General features: G+C 42.7%; 1 protein-coding gene across 1 annotated transcript in view; it reads right to left on the reverse strand.

Moving 5' to 3' along the window:
• Positions 1-17,234, reverse strand: part of FAM118A (family with sequence similarity 118 member A) — a 30,684-nt gene extending 13,450 nt beyond the window's left edge. The window contains exons 1-6 of the mRNA XM_077807444.1: positions 17,126-17,234; positions 8,575-8,630; positions 6,105-6,357; positions 4,588-4,809; positions 3,777-3,905; positions 3,330-3,615 (exon numbers count right to left, since the gene is read on the reverse strand). Of these exons, the coding sequence (XP_077663570.1) occupies positions 3,330-3,615; positions 3,777-3,905; positions 4,588-4,809; positions 6,105-6,357; positions 8,575-8,621 (937 nt within the window). The 5' untranslated portion in view covers positions 8,622-8,630; positions 17,126-17,234. The remainder of the gene's footprint in view (positions 1-3,329; positions 3,616-3,776; positions 3,906-4,587; positions 4,810-6,104; positions 6,358-8,574; positions 8,631-17,125) is intronic.
• Positions 17,235-18,287: the final 1,053 nt, after the last annotated feature.

The following is an 18,287-nucleotide window of genomic DNA, read 5'->3' on the forward strand; positions in this document are numbered from 1 at the left end:
ATGCAAGTACCTTACAACATTATCATTATACAATATCCAACATTGGCTTGGCTTTTAAAGGTAGTCAGGAAACTGCTCTAGTATTACACCTAGGCAGAGTTCTATAAAGTGAGTAGCACAGTAATCAAGAGAACTATCTATCAAACAACAGAATCTGAACACACTGAATTTTCAAACAATTGATCAGGGGACATAACATTTAAAGTAGTCTCAAAATGCTAATACCAATGAGAGAATTTCATCAGTTTGTAACAAACTTTTGGCACTGGCACAGCTTGTTACAAATATATTTGTAATGCAACCTTTGTAAAACTAGCCCATGATCCTGTTCTCTTAAATGACTGAAGAAAGTTTAGTGACAATTAACTATTGCTAATTTGTGAGAAAAAACAAAAATGAGGCTGTGACACACACTTATCCATTGCATCAAAACCCAGGAGACTGGCTATTACACCAAATAAGTTATGTCAATTTCTCACTGCCACCTGTATAACCTGAAAAGCTGCTTTCCATATCTGTAATCAATTTAGTTTGGGTTCCTTCTAAATTTTTTGATTAAAATCAAAATGAAGACTCTTTAGCCCCATAAACACGCTCAAACTAAAGCCTGAATCCTGAAAAACACATACGCACGTGAGAAGTCCCACTGAATTTAACAAGATTACTTGTGTGCATGTTTGCAAGGTTGTAGTCTAAGCTTGCAGTCATTGCCAGTAATGGTTTGATGTGGACACAGCAGCAAAATGAGGAATTAAGTGGCAGAATACAACTTTTATTAAAGTTTAACACAGGGGAGGGGCGCTATGCGCCCATCACCACGCTCTCCTACACCAGACATTTAATTGGTTCCAGTATTGGGATTTCAGGGCTCTTTTCTATATAATACATAATTGGTGCCAGAGTTACAGGGTTCCTTACCATTCAACCCATAACATGGGGCTGGCTCTCCTCAGCCTACCCCCTAGGACTCGGCTCTCTCCGAGTCCTAGCACCTCATGAGGGGGACTCAGCATGCAGCAGGGTGGGGTCCTCAGCCTTCAAGGGCCACAAGGTCTGACCTTGGCCCACAAAGTCTGAACCTATCATGAGCCCAAGGCCCATTACCAAAATTCCAGTCTTTTACCTCTGGGAACCATTCATTTTATTCTCTTAACCACACAGGTAACCAGCCGCAAGTTGTGACATATAAACAACTCCACCCCAGTACCTCGGTTAGGTACTAAGCACTTTCTTACTCAACTCACTGTGGATTGAAGATGCCATGAAGAAGGCAAAATACTCCCTGGTCCTCTGCCAATTAGCCCATGGGAAAAAAGTTCCTTCCTGAGCTCTTAAACAGGCGACTGGCTAGACCAGGGGTCGGCAACCTTTCAGAAGTGGTGTGCCGAGTCTTCATTTATTCACTCTAAGGTTTCGCGTGCCAGTAATACATTTTAAAGTTTTTAGAAGGGCTCTTTCTGTAAGTCTTTAATATATAACTATTGTTTTATGTAAAGTAAATAAGGTTTTTAAAATGTTTAAGAAGCTTCATTTAAAATTAAATTAAAATGCAGAGCCCCCCAGACCGGTGGCCAGGACCTGGGCAGTTTGAGTGCCACTGAAAATCAGCTCACATGCTGCCTTTGGCATTCGTGCCATAAGTTGCCTACCCCAGGGCTAGACCCACAGCATCTGTCAGGCAGCGCTCTCATTCCTGTTTGGGTGGATAGTGGGGCCTGCTGGAATGGAGCTGAAAGAGGCTAAATCCTGGGAGCTGGGGAATGGTCACTAATCAGCACCTTTCTCCCCAGCTGGCCACTGGGTGCCAGAGACTCCCGGGGGCTGGGGAGGGGGAAGAGCTACCTATTGTCCCTTAGTGAGTGTCTTCCTCCCTTGCTACTGGGACTGTCCCCCTTTCACCACTGGCCCCAGCAAGTTTCTCCACCCATTGATGTGGGTGCGTGGCATTTTCCCTTTTAATTCAGATTTTAATCAGCATGTTACACTGGCTGTCATCAGATCAATGTTTGGTTTGCATCTGACTGACTAGCCATCAGTTACTGTTCAGACCTTTAAAAAAAGAGAAAGATTGTGTGTAGCATTAACCGGTAGAAATACGTCTAAAGGACAGACTCAAGTTTACAGCCAATATCTGCAAAGATCTGCCTTTCAGTATGTGTCCCAGTAGGATGTAATCAAACAACACATCCATTGTTTTCTTAGATGTCCTACATACCCAACCTCCTGAAGACCTAGAGGTTTCAATGGCCTTCTTGGAGAAATCCACTCCTCACCTAATCTCTGTTCTAAACATATAGTCTTAGCCAGATTCCAGAAATCATTACCCCACTTACATCCACCTGCACTTTGATTTTTTTTAAACTTACTGTTTTATAATCAGGTTGACAGAGTTCTAGCCACAACAGTTTAGCAGACATAACAGAGAACAGCTGTGAAATAATTATCTGTTACCCAAAGTTAGTTTCCTTTGTTAATATTTCTCCAAAGTGTCCTGATGAAGGCCACAGTAGAATAAACCTCATCTATGCACTAACACTTGAAATAAAAAGATTGCTGGAAAAGAACTTCTAAAATATTTGTCATATTTTTTCTCTGTCTCCCTTTTTTATTTTTGTATTTTTTTTTAAAAAGACTAATTACTTCGATAAGTTTTCAATAAGATTGAAACAGAATTCATAGACTCAGATGTAAAGATTCATTAATATAGTTCGTCTCTCTGCCAATACTGGACCATTACATACAGGACATTTTTTAGTTTTACCTTAATCTAGTTTTAAATGCCCCATGCAATAAGGCTTCACTGCTACCCTTGGAAAATTATTCTGCAGCTTATTCAGTCTGACAGAGTTTTTTCCTGATGCTCAGATAAATTGTTCTCACACTGTTCCCCCCACTAAGTCAATCCATACAGCTTTTTAACCACTTTTGCTATCTTCTCTGAACTCATAATGCCTACAACCGAATATTTTAATCTGGAGTACTGCACTTAATGAAAGTGAAGTTTGAGAACACACATAAATAACTTAAGGGAAAAAATCCTTACAACCACACTATAGCTGGCAAATACAATAAGCAAGCAGGAAATTCAGAGTGAAGGGTAAATTTACAAGAAATCCAAACATCTGAATGTACAAAAATTCAGTTACAATTTTGTTATTATATGCTCCTACTCTGTATGTCAATCAGAAGCAGAGATTTTCATGCATGCACTCATAACTACCCATTAGATTAACATCTCAAATCAAGTGCCACTTGTACAAAGAATATACTAAGAATGAAATTCAGTTGCACACACAGAAGTTCAACATAACATAACAAAACAAAAATACCTGGACTCCTCTGCTTGCAGATTTGAGCAGTTAGCTCTTGGACATACTCCGGGAAAGATTCAAAGCAATCTCCATAGGATACTACTTTTATTCCATGCAGAAGCATATCTGCCTGGAGTTTAAAAAAGTGGTCTTCATTTTCTTTAAGCACCAACATATAATGTTCTAAATCTACTTTATTCTTTACAGTATACAGAAAGAGAGCCTGGAATATTTGATCACGCAGAGTCTCTCCACAGCCCACAAACAAGAAGGATTTCATCAGATACAAGTTCTGCAGAACCTCCTGTTAAGAACATTAAGATCACCAAAAAAAATGTTATCTATTTGGCCAAAGACACATGGGTCAAAGTAAAAACATTTTTTTTAAAGTTTCACACACACAAAAGAGGAAATGGAAAACTCAGTTTGGCAAAACACAGCATGTTCTTGAAAAGTCACACATACCATTACTTCGGGGTCTTGAGTAACATCTTTATATCCTGAAGGATCCAACACCATTCCACAGGGATCTGTATACAAGCCATGAATATGAAGAACTCCATACTTTATATGACCTCTTGCCCACTGAAGAACCTAGAGCAAATCATGCATATAATATTTACTTTGGATTATACTATACTACTGAAAAAGGGGAAACTATGTTCTTGTACAAGTGCCCAAACATGTAAAGCACAGTTGATCATTTCTGCCCTTTGTGTACGCCACCACTTGCACAGGTTACAGAAAAAAACAGTTCAACTACTAACATTTTGAAACAGAAGTTCCTAAACTATAGACTGTAAAATTATTAGAATATAAATAACAACCTTTTAAAGGCTTTTTGCTTTTGACCAAAATAAACTTATTTTAGTTGATGAAGAGCATTCTAGCTTTTTACAAAAACATAAGACACTAAGAATAAAGCAGACAGAAAAATCTTCACACCAGTCAGACATCTTTGAGTCTTCCTTTCCAGTGTATGAGTGATGAGCTAATCACTTCACTAGATTAAGTTACATTTGTGATTGTTACAATTACTTCATCCACATGAACTGTACTGTATATAAGAAATCTACCATTGGTATTTTCTGGCAAATTGTATCACATTATTCAAAACAGACAATGAAAACTTTCTGTCCATGGCTATTATTTTACTTCACTGAAAAGCTTTACAGAAAACTAAGTAGTAATGAGTAACTAGTGAAAAAACCTGCAAAAGCACAAGACAACTCCTTTCTCCTATAAGAAGTCTTGACATTTCATTGCCTTATCATACCTTATCCTTATCTTTCAGGTCTAAAGACTCCATAGGTTTACCCTGTTGCTGACCAAAAATCTCAAGTAAATTGTCATAGTTTGTTGTAAGGACCATAGTGCCTCTCTCCATTAGCCTGAGGATTGACTGTAGAACAACAGGATTCTGAATGTGTTGTTCCAAGTTATCAAACACCTCCATTAAGCAATCCTGGAAAAAGTTGGGCTTGGAATCACCTGTGCGCTGAAGAAAAAAAATAAACATGGTGTATGGTTAAAGGTAAGTACTGTAACTGCCTTCAGCAGGATGGCAATGGTCCTTAACCATTTGTCCCAATACTTTTCTTTAAAAGGAATTTACTAAAGTTATCATATTTAGACAGCTCCTATAGTATATAAAATATTATGGTTTGAAATGTCAGAGATAAATTTGAATGGCTTCACACATCCCTCTATTAGTTATATAGCTCATATAGTAAGGTCATCCACTTTTCTAAAGCTTTTTGACAGGAATCAACTTGTGCAATGTGTAGGCCTGGGGGTGGGGGGTGGGGATCTCTTCTGTAGTTAAACCTTCCTCTGCCACTTCCGAACGGAAATATTAAAATGTGCTCCACTCATCTTTTAGCTAATGCCCAAACTCCATGAGGGGTAGACCAGAGGGAGTTCACAACACACCAGAGTTCCATAGACTGCACTGGCTTCCTGATCACTTCCAGGTGCAATTCAATGTGCTGATGTTCATGTTTAGAAGCTGTATACAGTTAGGGTCCTAGCTTCATGAAATCACAAGTGCTGTCATTGCCTTTGAGGTCAAAAGTTACCATTCCCTAGATTTAAAGTCTGGGATGCTTGCAGAGAGTCCTTGTCTCAGGAAATCACTTTTGCTCAATCAAACCAGAGATTCTTAATCTTTAAGATCAGCTGCAAAGCCCATCTGTATATGCAGGATTTTCCCTGAGGGGATGGGATGGGAGTATTATGCTTAGTATATCTCTATATATGTTTGAAATTCTCCCTCTATATTCTCAATGCATCTACTGGAAGATGACTTCAGGCTGTTTTTATGGATTTCCCAAAGAAAACTTCTCAATCTCAAAATCAGTGGCATAGATGCACATTGAATGGGTGGGGACTTTCCTTATTTGAAATGAATGGAGCTGTGACAACTTAAGGCTATCAATAGTGTCAAGGTCTGTCAACATTTCTGTGCAATCTCTGGTTTCAGTCAGCAAAGCTATAAATTCTTATTTGAGTTCAGAACACTGACAGACTGACTTATCATAACATAAGCATAATGTGTTTCCACAGCTTTCAGCGAGGTTTGAAATAAAACATTCAAATTAATGCAAGTAAAATATACACACACACACACACACACAGAGCAGTAACCCCTACAAGTCCCTATTAGAAATCAAGGCCCAATTGTGCTAAGTACTGTATAGTAAAACAGACTCTTTCTGCCCCCAAAGGGCTCAAAACCTAGGAATACTACTATTATAATAATGTCTTTAAATAATAAGTACTATACACACTCACTGGGGACATCTTTCTTATGAGATCATGTGCAACTACAAGCAAGTCTCTGTCTTTGATCACTTTTTTGCGGAATTCAGCAACGTCTCCTGGATGAAGCACCTCCAGCTGTTCAGCTGCTCCAATGACAGCTTCAATACAGCTCCTCCATGAGCACAGTGCTGGTATTTCTGGTGCTACAGCAGCACTCACTCCGGTTCCAATTACCAAAAGAAGATCCCAAGGCTGCTTCCTTATTAGACTTTTTAAAATCTTCCTAAAATAAAAAACAGAAGATCTACATTTTCTACACACTATGTTATCTTGTCATAGTTTCTTAGGATTTTGATAGAAGAGCAATTTAGTGTGTCCATGTGAACTATTAGTGCTTGTAACAAGTGCCAAATTGACAGCCCTAGAGTAGCAATACTCTGTTTCTCAACAGATCAGCTTTGGCCAAGCAGCAGCAGCAACAAGCTTTCTCAAAGTGAGAGGTCAATGTACCTCAGCCCTAATCAAGAGAGACCACATCTAGGATGGGAGAATGGGTATGAGACCTCTTACTACTCTATCTTTGGCCTGTATGCTGTGACTGCAACTAATGTGACAATTATTGCAAACTGGGATTTGTGATCAAGAACTGTACTCAAACCAAATTAATTTCACATAATTTACTTTTACTTAACAGCTATAAAGTAGCAATAGCTCATACTCACTAATATACTTAGCTGGATTTAAACTGGCAATCTAGAAATGCAACAATCTGTCGCCAATTTTCAATCCTTTGGGCCACCTACTCATCCTTTCAGAAGTTCTTTTAAGAGAGCTGTACTTCATAGTACCATTGAAAGATCTACTAAATATACACACCCTAATGACTAAGTTGAAATATTTTAAAGAGACAAAGAAATAAGGTTCTAGTTCATCTGCATCTGTATGTTAATCAAGTGCTGCAGCAGACAGTGAATTTATGTACAGTTGTGGTGTGAAAGATAGTCACATACATGCTCCCCTTCCCCTAAACACCTCCCTCAGCTGTTTTCTGTTTATGATAATTATCTCCTCCACAGCTATGTGACACCTGAAGCTTTCTAAACACAGGTTCACCCAAAAATGTTGCCTGCATGAGCTGCCCCTGGGTATTAGCTGTATAACAGCAAGCACAAGGAGTTCTCAGGCAAGTCTGATGGGGAGGCTTTCTGCAAAACAAAGTAAAACTGGACTTTGTAAAGAAACATCTCCATTAGTCCAAAATCATCCCTGAATGCAGAAGGCTTGGTAAAATGGATAGAATTACTGGGGGAGGGAAGCCTCATTTTCAATTATTTCATGCAATTAAAGAAAAATTATTCTTTCCTGAATTTCTTTTTCATTTATTTTTGAAGTTTTGTAGCTTCTCATTAATCTTGGCTTCAGCAGGCAAGCTTGAAGACCCTTTTTTCTGTTAAAACTCCACATAGTTATAGAATACAAAGTTACCGGAGACACAATCTACAAAGCTCTGGTTATTTACATCATATGCACATTACAAATTTGAGAAAAAATCTGGTAATATATTTCAATAATGTGGAAGAACAAAATAATTTGACAAATATTCAACATTAAATTTGGTCTATAATATTTAACTCTTAAAACAGCCCTTATATCGTTGGTAGGGGTGGGTGAGCAACTGACATTATCTGAATCTACAAGCAACAAGTTAAACATCCCTGTTGAAATTGCGTCAGGTACAGCAACAACTAAAGTGGCTAAAGAGCTGGTTTAGACAAATAAAATACTGCTTTTATGCTCACATTTCTTTCTGCTACAGCACATACAAATTGTTTGTTTCCTCCAGGCATACATGCTACCTATTTCTCACTAACAGCTTAACCAAGTATGAAATATACTGGCAATGGAAAAGTTTTGTTCTCAGGCAAATGTTTACAGACTTTTGAGCATATGTGGTACCATTTTTAAACATTTAAAAAAAATATTTAAAAGTTTGGATTTTTTGGGTAGTTTTATAAAGTAACCTTCTCTCCCAATAATTTTTCTTTTTTTCTTCATGCTGTTGTCATAGCCTGTACTGAAACTATTTTCATGTTGCCCTTCAGCCAATATAAAGGGAGACCATCATGGACAGTAATTAACTCGAGGCCTTTTCATTGGTAGCCTTGACTTTTGCACATTTTTGTTAACTTATTGAGTTTTCATATAGATAGTTTAAAAAACAAAAACAAAAAACAAAACCCCCACACCTAAAAGAGTCTAAACAAGTGGGGGGCGGGGAGGGGAAGGAAGAGTAGGAAGGAAAGTAAAACAGTGTACTAAAAATTTTGGAAGGCTAAAGCAGCAACTATGATCTATAACTTTTCACAAAGGTGCATCTGGAATTTTTGAAAGCTTCATCCTCACTCCCACAGTTACCTTTGACTCAAGAGTCTCAGTGGGTGATCCCCAAGGAACAGAAGTCCTACCCTCTCTCACACACACTAGTTACCATTATATTTACCTTGATTTTTGTTCACTTCTGTTGGTTGTCATTTCTTCTGAGTCCATCTCTGAACCCTATTTTAAAAAGATTAGCAACTCTTAATACCTCAGTTTATATATGCAATACCTAAAAAATGCGCAACAATTACTGCCAAAATTAAATATTGATGTATTTGACCATTTCTTTGCATTTTCAATTTATTAAATTAACAATTTGTGTGTGACTTCTCACAGACAGTAAAACTAATGTAATTACAGAAGAGGGACTTTGATTTCAAAGTTGTCAATTGATTTAAGTGGAGCTATGACAGTTTACAGCAGCTGAGGATCTGCCCTACCTCTAGATTCAAGAAGAGAGAAAGCAATTTTTTCAAAGTTATATTTGTCCTTTCCTTAACCCCAAATCTGAGTGGCAAATGGAGGAAAGACACTAGCCGTCCCCTACAGCCCCGAACTAAAACCTCTCCAGCACATCATCAAGGATCTACAACCTATCCTGAAGAACTACCTATCACTCTCACAGACCTTGGGAGACAGGCCAGTCCTCGCTTACAGACAGCCCCCCAACCTGAAGCAAATACTCACCAGCAACTACACACCACACAACAAAAATACCAACCCAGGGACCAAACCCTGCTACAAACCCTGGTGCCAACTCTGTCCACATATCTATTCAAGGGACACCATCATAGGACCTAACCACATCAGCCACACCATCCAGGGCTCATTCACCTGCACATCTACCAATCTGATATATGCCATCATGTGCCAGCAATGCCCCCCTGCCATGTACCTTGGCCAAACCAGACAGTCTCTACGCAAAAGAATAAATGGACACAAATCAGATGTCATGAATTATAACATTCAAAAACCAGTCAGAGAACACTTCAATCTCTCTGGTCACTCAACAACAGACCTCAAAGTGGCAATTCTTCAACAACAAAAACTTCAAAAACAGACTCCAACATGAAGCTACAGAACTGGAATTAATTTGCAAACTAGATACCATCAGATTAGGCCTGAATAAAGACTGGCAGTGGTTGGGTCATTACAAAACCTAAACTTAATTTCCCCAATACTAATTTCTCCCTACTGTTACACACACTTTCTTGTCAACTGTCTGTAATGGGCCACTCTCTTACCACTTCAAAAATTATTTCTCCTCCCTTGGTATCTTGCTGTTAATTGAGTTCTCTCATTAGACTGACCTAACACTGGGTAAAGCAACCCAAATCTTTTCATGTATTTATACCTGCTCCTGTATCTTTTTACTTCATACATCTGATGAAGTGGGTTCTAGCCCACGAAAGTTTATGCCCAGATAAATTTGTTAGTTTCTAAGGTGCCAAAAGGACTCCTCTTTTTTTTTGTATCAGGAAGGTTTATAGAATATTTCAAGTTCTGAAGAATTACCTAGCCCAGCCCTTTGTCAAGGTTCCTCCCCCACTCTGAACTCTAGGGTACAGATGTGGGGACCTGCATGAAAAACCTCCTAAGCTTATCTTTACCAGCTTAGGTCAAAACTTCCCCAAGGTACAAAATATTCCACCCGTTGTCCTTGGACTGGCCGCTACCACCACCAAACTAATACTGGTTACTGGGGAAGAGCTGTTTGGACGCGTCCTTCCCCCCAAAATACTTCCCAAAACCTTGCACCCCACTTCCTGGACAAGGTTTGGTAAAAAGCCTCACCAATTTGCCTAGGTGACTACAGACCCAGACCCTTGGATCTTAAGAACAATGAATAATCCTCCCAACACTTGCACCCCCCCTTTCCTGGGAAATGTTGGATAAAAAGCCTCACCAATTTGCATAGGTGACCACAGACCCAAACCCTTGGATCTGAGAACAATAAAAAAGCATTCAGTTTTCTTACAAGAAGACTTTTAATAAAAATAGAAGTAAATAGACATAAAGAAATCCCCCCTGTAAAATCAGGATGGTAGATATCTTACAGGGTAATTAGATTCAAAAACAGAGAACCCCTCTAGGCAAAACCTTAAGTTACAAAAAAGATACACAGACAGAAATAGTTATTCTATTCAGCACAATTCTTTTCTCAGCCATTTAAAGAAATCATAATCTAACACATACCTAGCTAGATTACTTACTAAAAGTTCTAAGACTCCATTCCTGGTCTATCCCTGGCAAAGACCAGCATACAGACAGACACAGACCCTTTGTTTCTCTCCCTCCTCCCAGCTTTTGAAAGTATCTTGTCTCCTCATTGGTCATTTTGGTCAGGTGCCAGCGAGGTTACCTTTAGCTTCTTAACCCTTTACAGGTGAGAGGAACTTTCACCTGGCCAGGAGGGATTTCAAAGGGGTTTACCCTTCCCTTTATATTTATGACAGCTCCTGTATCTTTTTACTTCATACATCTGATGAAGTGGGTTCTAGCCCACGAAAGTTTATGCCCAGATAAATTTGTTAGTTTCTAAGGTGCCAAAAGGACTCCTCTTTTTTTTTTTTTGTATCAGGAAGGTTTATAGAATATTTCAAGTTCTGAAGAATTACCTAGCCCAGCCCTTAAGCTATTACTAAACAATTACTAAAATTATGTTTCTGCTACAATAAAAACAAAACAGTCCAAAACAACTCAAGGTTGCGAACATGACTCATTCCCTGAAGACAAATTTATAATTTTTAAGTTATGCAGGAGGCCATAAACAAATTAAGAAACTTTACCTGTAAAGTATGCTACAAATTAAGAACTTTACCTTTCTGGTGTGCTATGTTTCACTAGTACAAACACTTAGTTTGAGACATGCAGAGTACCTAACAAAAGTTAGGATAAGAAAACATTAAAAAGAAAAAGTGTCTAAGATGTCTGCCCTAAAGCAATTTTCTCTGTTATAGCTCTTAAATTAACATTTCAGGTTGTCATGCAAAACTTGCTCATGATAGTAGTCACATTTGGACACTCCTACAAAAAAACCTATCCTGCAAATCCTTAGATCACAGAAGATAAAGGAAAGGTCATTATCTTTCTTACACAATTCACTGAAATACAGCATGATTGGAGGGCAGAACCAGTTTAAGCTACTTATTCACTTAAATACAAAGGTTTCAGAGTAACAGCCGTGTTAGTCTGTATTCGCAAAAAGAAAAGGAGTACTTGTGGCACCTTAGCGACTAACCAATTTATTTGAGCATAAGCTTTCGTGAGCTGTAACCTCTTCCCTCAGTTAAACCAATGTAAATCCAGAATTAATCCACTGACCTTCATGGAGTTACTCTAGATTTATACTGGTGCAACCAAGATTATAATTTAGTCTGAAATTAATATGCTATAAAAACAAGACTATGGAATCAAGAAAACATTTTAAAACTGAGGGCACTATACTCAGAATAAGGAAAAATATATTAGAAAAATGAAATATCAAGTATATGAAAACACAAAGACAGTATGTAAATAACCATGATTCTGGTCTCATTTGGTTCCACTCATCAAATAATCTGCTCTTTCCAATCCTCCCTGTCCTGAAAGCTATTCCCTTGTTGTTCTTTTATTTGGGAAAATATTCCCCCCCTCCTCTCCTGGAATAGCAAACTGATAGAATTCTCTCCTTCCAAGAAGTTTTCTTACCAAGATTAAGGTCCAAAGTACCATCCTACTGCAACAATCTCAAGATGTATGCTGAAAAGTAACTTTTGCAAAACTATGTCTCCCCCAACAGCCTTCTCTGGACAATTTAAACCCCAAATAATCCCAGAACTGCATTTTGGCAGGTTAATTTAACTACATCATCATCCCTTGGACAGACGTCACAATATGCTTCTACAGACACAACGTTCTGAAGATTCAGAGCAGGCTGCACTGCAGGGACAGGAGGATGGTGAAGAAATTTGGCAGCATGTGACCTCCAAAAGAAGAAAGGGGAGTGTTCATGTACCAGCAACGCAGATACAGGTAAGTAACCGTTTTCATGTTCTCTCCACAGGTACTAATGCGGAAAGTGGACTAGATGATACATCTGAGGGAAGAGAAAGAAGGAGACTCCAACGACTGGAAGGCATGAGACGCACTGTCCTAGGGTTGGGTGGTGGTGGTCGGGGACTGTCTCCTCAGGGGGACTGAGTCATCTATCTGCCACCCTGACCGGGAAAACCGAGAAGTCTGCTGCTTGCCAGGAGCTAGGATTCACAATGTGCCAGAGAGACTGCCGAGACTCATCAAGCCCTTGGATCGCTACCCCTTCCTGCTTCTCCACGTGAGCACCAGTGATACTGCCAAGAATGACCCTGAGTGGATCACTGCAGACTACGTGGCTCTGGGAAGAAGGATAAACGAGTCTGAGGTGCAAGTGGTCTTCTCGTCCATCCTCCCCGTGGAAGGAAAAGGCCTGGGTAGAGATCGTCGAATCGTGGAAGTCAACGAATGGCTACATAGGTGGTGTCGGAGAGAAGGCTTTGGTTGAGTTCAGGATCCTGACACAGGGAAGAAAGGAGAGCAGCAGAATATGGACCCTGGACTTCAGAAAAGCAGACTTTGACTCCCTCAGAGAACTGATGGGCAGAATCCTCTGGGAGAATAACATGAGGGGGAAAGGAGTCCAGGAGAGCTGGCTGTATTTTAAAGAATCCTTATTGAGGTTACAGAGACAAACCATCCCAATGTGTAGAAAGAATAGTAAATATGGCAGGCGACCAGCTTGGCTTAACAGTGAAATCCTTGATGATCTTCAACACAAAAAAGAAGCTTACAAGAAGTGGAAGATTGGACAAATGACCAGGGAAGAGTATAAAAATATTGCTCGGGCATGCAGGAGTGAAATCAGGAAGGCCAAATCACACCTGGAATTGCAGCTAGCAAGAGATGTTAAGAGTAACAAGAAGGGTTTCTTCAGGTATGTTAGCAACAAGAAGAAAGTCAAGGAATGTGTGGGCCCCTTACTGAATGAGGGAGGCAACCTAGTGACAGAGGATGTGGAAAAAGCTAATGTACTCAATGGTTTTTTTGCCTCTGTCTTCACGAACAAGGTCAGCTCCCAGACTACTGCACTTGGCAGCACAGCATGGGGAGGAGGTGACCAGCCCTCTGTGGAGAAAGTAGTGGTTCGGGACTATTTAGAAAAGCTGGACGAGCACAAGTCCATGGGGCTGGATGCGCTGCATCCGAGAGTGCTAAAGGAGTTGGCAGATGTAACTGCAGAGCCATTGGCCATTATCTCTGAAAACTCATGGAGATCAGGGGAAGTCCCGGACGACTGGAAAAAGGCTAATGTAGTGCCCATCTTTAAAAAAGGGAAGGAGGAGGATCCGCAGAACTACAGGCCAGTCAGCCTCACCTCAGTCCCTGGAAAAATCATGGAGCAGGTCCTCCAGGAATCAATTCTGAAGCACTTAGAGGAGAGGAAAGCGATCAGGAACAGTCAGCATGGATTCACCAAGGGCAAGTCATGCCTGACTAATCTAATTGCCTTCTATGACGAGATAACTGGCTCTGTGGATGAGGGGAAAGCAGCGGACGTGTTGTTCCTCGACGTTTGCAAAGCTTTTGACACAGTCTCCCACGGTATTCTTGCCAGCAAATTAAAGAAGTGTGAGCTGGATGGACTATAAGGTGGATAGAAAGTTGGCTAGATTGTCGGGCTCAACGGGTAGTGATCAATGGCTCCATGTCTAGTTGGCAGCCGGTATCAAGCGGAGTGCCCCAAGTGTCGGTCCTCGGGCAGTTTTGTTCAATATCTTCATTAATGATCTGGAGGATGGAGTGGATTGCACCCTCAGCAAGTTTGCAGATGACACTCAACTGGGAGGAGAGGTAGATACTCTGGAGAGTAGAGGATAGGATACAGAGGGCCCTAGACAAATTATAGGATTGGGCCAAAAGAAATCTGATGAGGTTCAACAAGGATAAGTGCAGAGTCCTTGGAATCATAGAATATCAGGGTTGGAAGGGACCTCAGGAGGTCATCTAGTCCAACCCCCTGCTCAAAGCAGGACCAATCCCCAACTAAATCATCCTTAGGACAGAAGAATCCTATGCACCGCTACAGACTAGGGACCGAATGGCTCGGCAGCAGTTCTGCAGAAAAGGACCTAGGGGTTACAGTGGACAAGAAGCTGGATATGAGTCAATAGTGTGCCGTTGTTGGCAAGAAGGCCAATGGCATTTTGGGATGTATAAGTAGGGACATTGCCAGCAGATCGAGGGACGTGATCGTTCCCCTCTATTCGACATTGGTGAGGCCTCATCAGGAGTAGTGTGTCCAGTTTTGGGCCCCACACTACAAGAAGGATGTGGAAAAATTGGAAAGAGTCCAGCGGAGGGCAACAAAAATGATTAGGGGACTGGAACACATGACTTATGAGGAGAGGCTGAGGGAACTGGGGATGTTTAGTTTACGGAAGAGAAGAATGAGGGGGGATTTGATAGCTGCTTTCAACTACCTGAAAGGGGGTTCCAAAGAGGATAGATCTAGACTGTTCTCAATGGTAGCAGATCACAGAGCAAGGAGTAATGGTCTCAAGTTGCAGTGGGGGAGGTTTAGGTTGGATATTAGGAAAAACTCTTTCACTAGGAGGGTGGTGAAACACTGGAATGCGTTACCTAGGGAGGTGGTGGAATCTCCTTCCTAAGACGTTTTTAAGGTCAGGCTTGACAAAGCCCTGGCTGGGATGATTTAGTTGGGGATTGGTGCTGCTTTGAGCAGGGGGTTGGACTAGATGACCTCCTGAGGTCCCTTCCAACCCTGATATTCTATGATGATACCTAATAGCAACTTTCTGCTTCTCAAAAGCTGTGTGCATAAGAGCAAGTAATCTACATCAGAGTTTAACAGCCGTAAGGAGGTAATTCATCACTGCTATTAGAGTAATCTCTGTGCCTTTGCCTGATACAGATTCTGACTTTGAAGGATCCAAGATACCAATAGAGGTGATGCTGTCAAGTCTTCTTCAGTGACCGTGCCTAGAAAAAAGGAGGCTAGAGCTGGAATAGGAGTTAATATTCAGTGTTGATTTCCTGAGAATCCTATGGCTTCTTTAGGATAGATGGTCTTCTCTGCAGGAATCATCAGTTATTCTGATCAGCAGTTGGCCCAACTCTTTTTACTATCTCTCATACTGGACTGTGTCTCTACTGGTGACTCATATCCCTCATGCCTCAGACCCTCAAAGTTTCCAGTGCCTCTACTTGTGTGACTGATTCAAACTCATTGAGGGTTAACTGGTCCTTAGTATGTATTCTAGCTTGCAAAAAAGAAAAGGAGTACTTGTGGCACCTTAGTAGAGACTAACAAATTTATTTGAGCATAAGCTGTCGTGAGCTACAGCTCACTTCATTGGATGCATGAAGTGAGCTGTAGCTCATGAAAGCTTATGCTCAAATAAATTTGTTAGTCTCTACTAAGGTGCTACAAGTACTCCTTTTCTTTTTGCGAATACTGACTAACACGGCTGCTACTCTGAAACGTGTCATTATTCTAGCTTGGTATCCTCTTCCCTCAAGAAACCGTTCTCTATTTGGTGGATCTCATTGCAGTGGGCACTTCGGCTTGGAAGTTGGGTAATCAGATAGCGTGCTAGCTGACTATTTGAAAGAGCTCTGCAGACAATACTTAGTAGGGTTTATAGCAGAGCAGAAAATGCATTTAAGTTGTGCCTCCTTCCCCTGCTCCCCTCTCCCCACATACACACTAACTTGCTCCGAAACAAGAATAGGTCAGTATTAGGCCAATAATCTCCTGCAGGCAACAGTTCCTGTACTCCTCTTTAGGGAGAAGTTTCTCAGTCTTACCAGCAGTGCAATAGCCAAATCTGAAACATTCCAAAAGGCTCTGAACTCTGTTTCTGAATTATTTCCCTGTTCAGTGTCTGCATAAAATGTCAGTCACTCATCCCCCTGCCAAAGGTATCTGCAGCCACGCATTCAACTTACGCATGTTACAATTTTTTTTAACCCAAAGAAAACCTGGCTTAGACACACAGCCAGGCCAGCACTGATCTGCTCAGGAAAGGCACCGGGTAAGAGGAATTCATAGAATAGAATACCAGGGTTGCAAGGGAACTCAGGAGGTCATCGAGTCCAATCCGCTGCTCAAAGCGGGACCAATCCCCAACTTCTGCCCCAGATCCCAAATGGTTCCCCTCAAGGATTGAACTCAGACCCCAGGGTTTAGCAAGCCAATGCTCAAACCACTGAGCTATCCCTAATTCAGGGATGACTCTGCCCACCTACCTGGTCTAAAGTAGAAGTCGTGGAGTGGGGGAAGACGGCTGCTATTTTGACCCATGACAGCTCAACCCCCCCCCCCCGCGGCCCCGGCTGCTGTGGGGCAGCAGCGCCCCCGGAGCGTTGTGCCCCCATGGCGCGGGGACGGGCTCGCGTCACAGGAGGCCCCCGCCCCCCGCAGGGTGAGGCGCTACGCGCGGAACTCCCCGCGGCGGGGCCGTTCCCAGCAGCGCCCCGGGGCAGTAACGGCCCCTGCTCACGGTGAGCGGCAGAGAACGAGCCCCCACCCCACCCCCCGGGCTCCGCCGCGCGGGGCCAAGGAGGTAGCGCCTGACCTGGGGGGGGGGGGGGGGGGAGTAGGTGGGATGACCGGCAACGCCCCACAAACCTGCCGGGCTCCTGCGCCGTTATCCGAGCGCGCCTCCCTCTCGGCTTCACCCCTCAGGGCGCCGGCAAGAGGGGGCGGGGCCTCGCGGCGGCTTCTTCCCCCGCCCGGCCCGTGTCCTCTCAAACACCGTCCCTCGCCCGGGGGCCCGGCCGCCAGCCCATGGCTCGGTCCGGCTCCGCCCTGTCCCGCCTCCTCCTCCTCCGTGGGGAGATTGGCCCCCTGCTCTGGCTCTGAACACCCTGCAGCCCCCGCCCCCGGTGCACGTCTCCTCTCCGGGGGGGATAGGGGCAGGTGCGCGGTCAGCCAACAGCAGGACCCCGCCCAGGGCTGAGCCTTGAGAGCTCGAGCTCAAGGGCCAGGCCTGGGACACGTCAGTTCTGGGGGGGCTTCTGCCCCACTGCGCAGGTGCGGAATTAATGTGTCTCTCCCCCCCCGCAGGTTCCCCCGCCTCCCGCCATAATTGATGGTGAGGGAGAGGGAACGGGAAGCTGCAATTACACCTATTCCCCAGGAGGTGGTGCCAGAAGAGAGGGCAGTTGCTCACAAGTGGGAGCTGCCCGCTGCAGTGAGGGAGAGGGAGGCTGGGTTCCTCATAGAGCCCGGCCCGCGGAGCCAGGTGAGGAGGCTCGGGGTATGGGGGGGTTGGACAAAGTGGGGCACACTGGGCTGCTGGGGGAGGGGGTGTCACACAGACTGGGGTTCAGAAGGGCTAGTGGGGGGGAGAACGAGCAGGGGCACAGGAACTAGTGGGGTGATAACATTGAGGCAGGGTGTGGGGGTGCAGGGATATAGAGGGACAGGAGCAGTTATGCCTGGCTGAATGGAGAGTGGGGGTGTAGGGGCACATGGGGAGAGGGGGAGATGTGCCTGACTTAATGGGAGAGGAGCCCTAACAACCCGCCCCCCCCCCCCCAAAAAAAAACATTCCATACTTCTCCCACCCACACCAACCAACCCTCCAGGTTCACTTCCAGGTGCCTTCCCAGCAATTACATCCATCTCTCTTAGCTCCTCTGTTACCCCTGACTGCCCCAAGCCTTTGCATTGCTTCTGAGCAGTGCAGGAAATATGTTTCTGTATTGTTATAATAATTGATCCCTCTCTGCTATTTAAATTTGCGTAAAGGATTGAAAACTGTGTGATATTTTTAGATGTCTAATAGAAAC

The sequence above is a fragment of the Eretmochelys imbricata genome, chromosome 1, assembly GCF_965152235.1.
Source record: "Eretmochelys imbricata isolate rEreImb1 chromosome 1, rEreImb1.hap1, whole genome shotgun sequence".
Lineage (NCBI taxonomy): Eukaryota > Metazoa > Chordata > Testudines > Cheloniidae > Eretmochelys > Eretmochelys imbricata.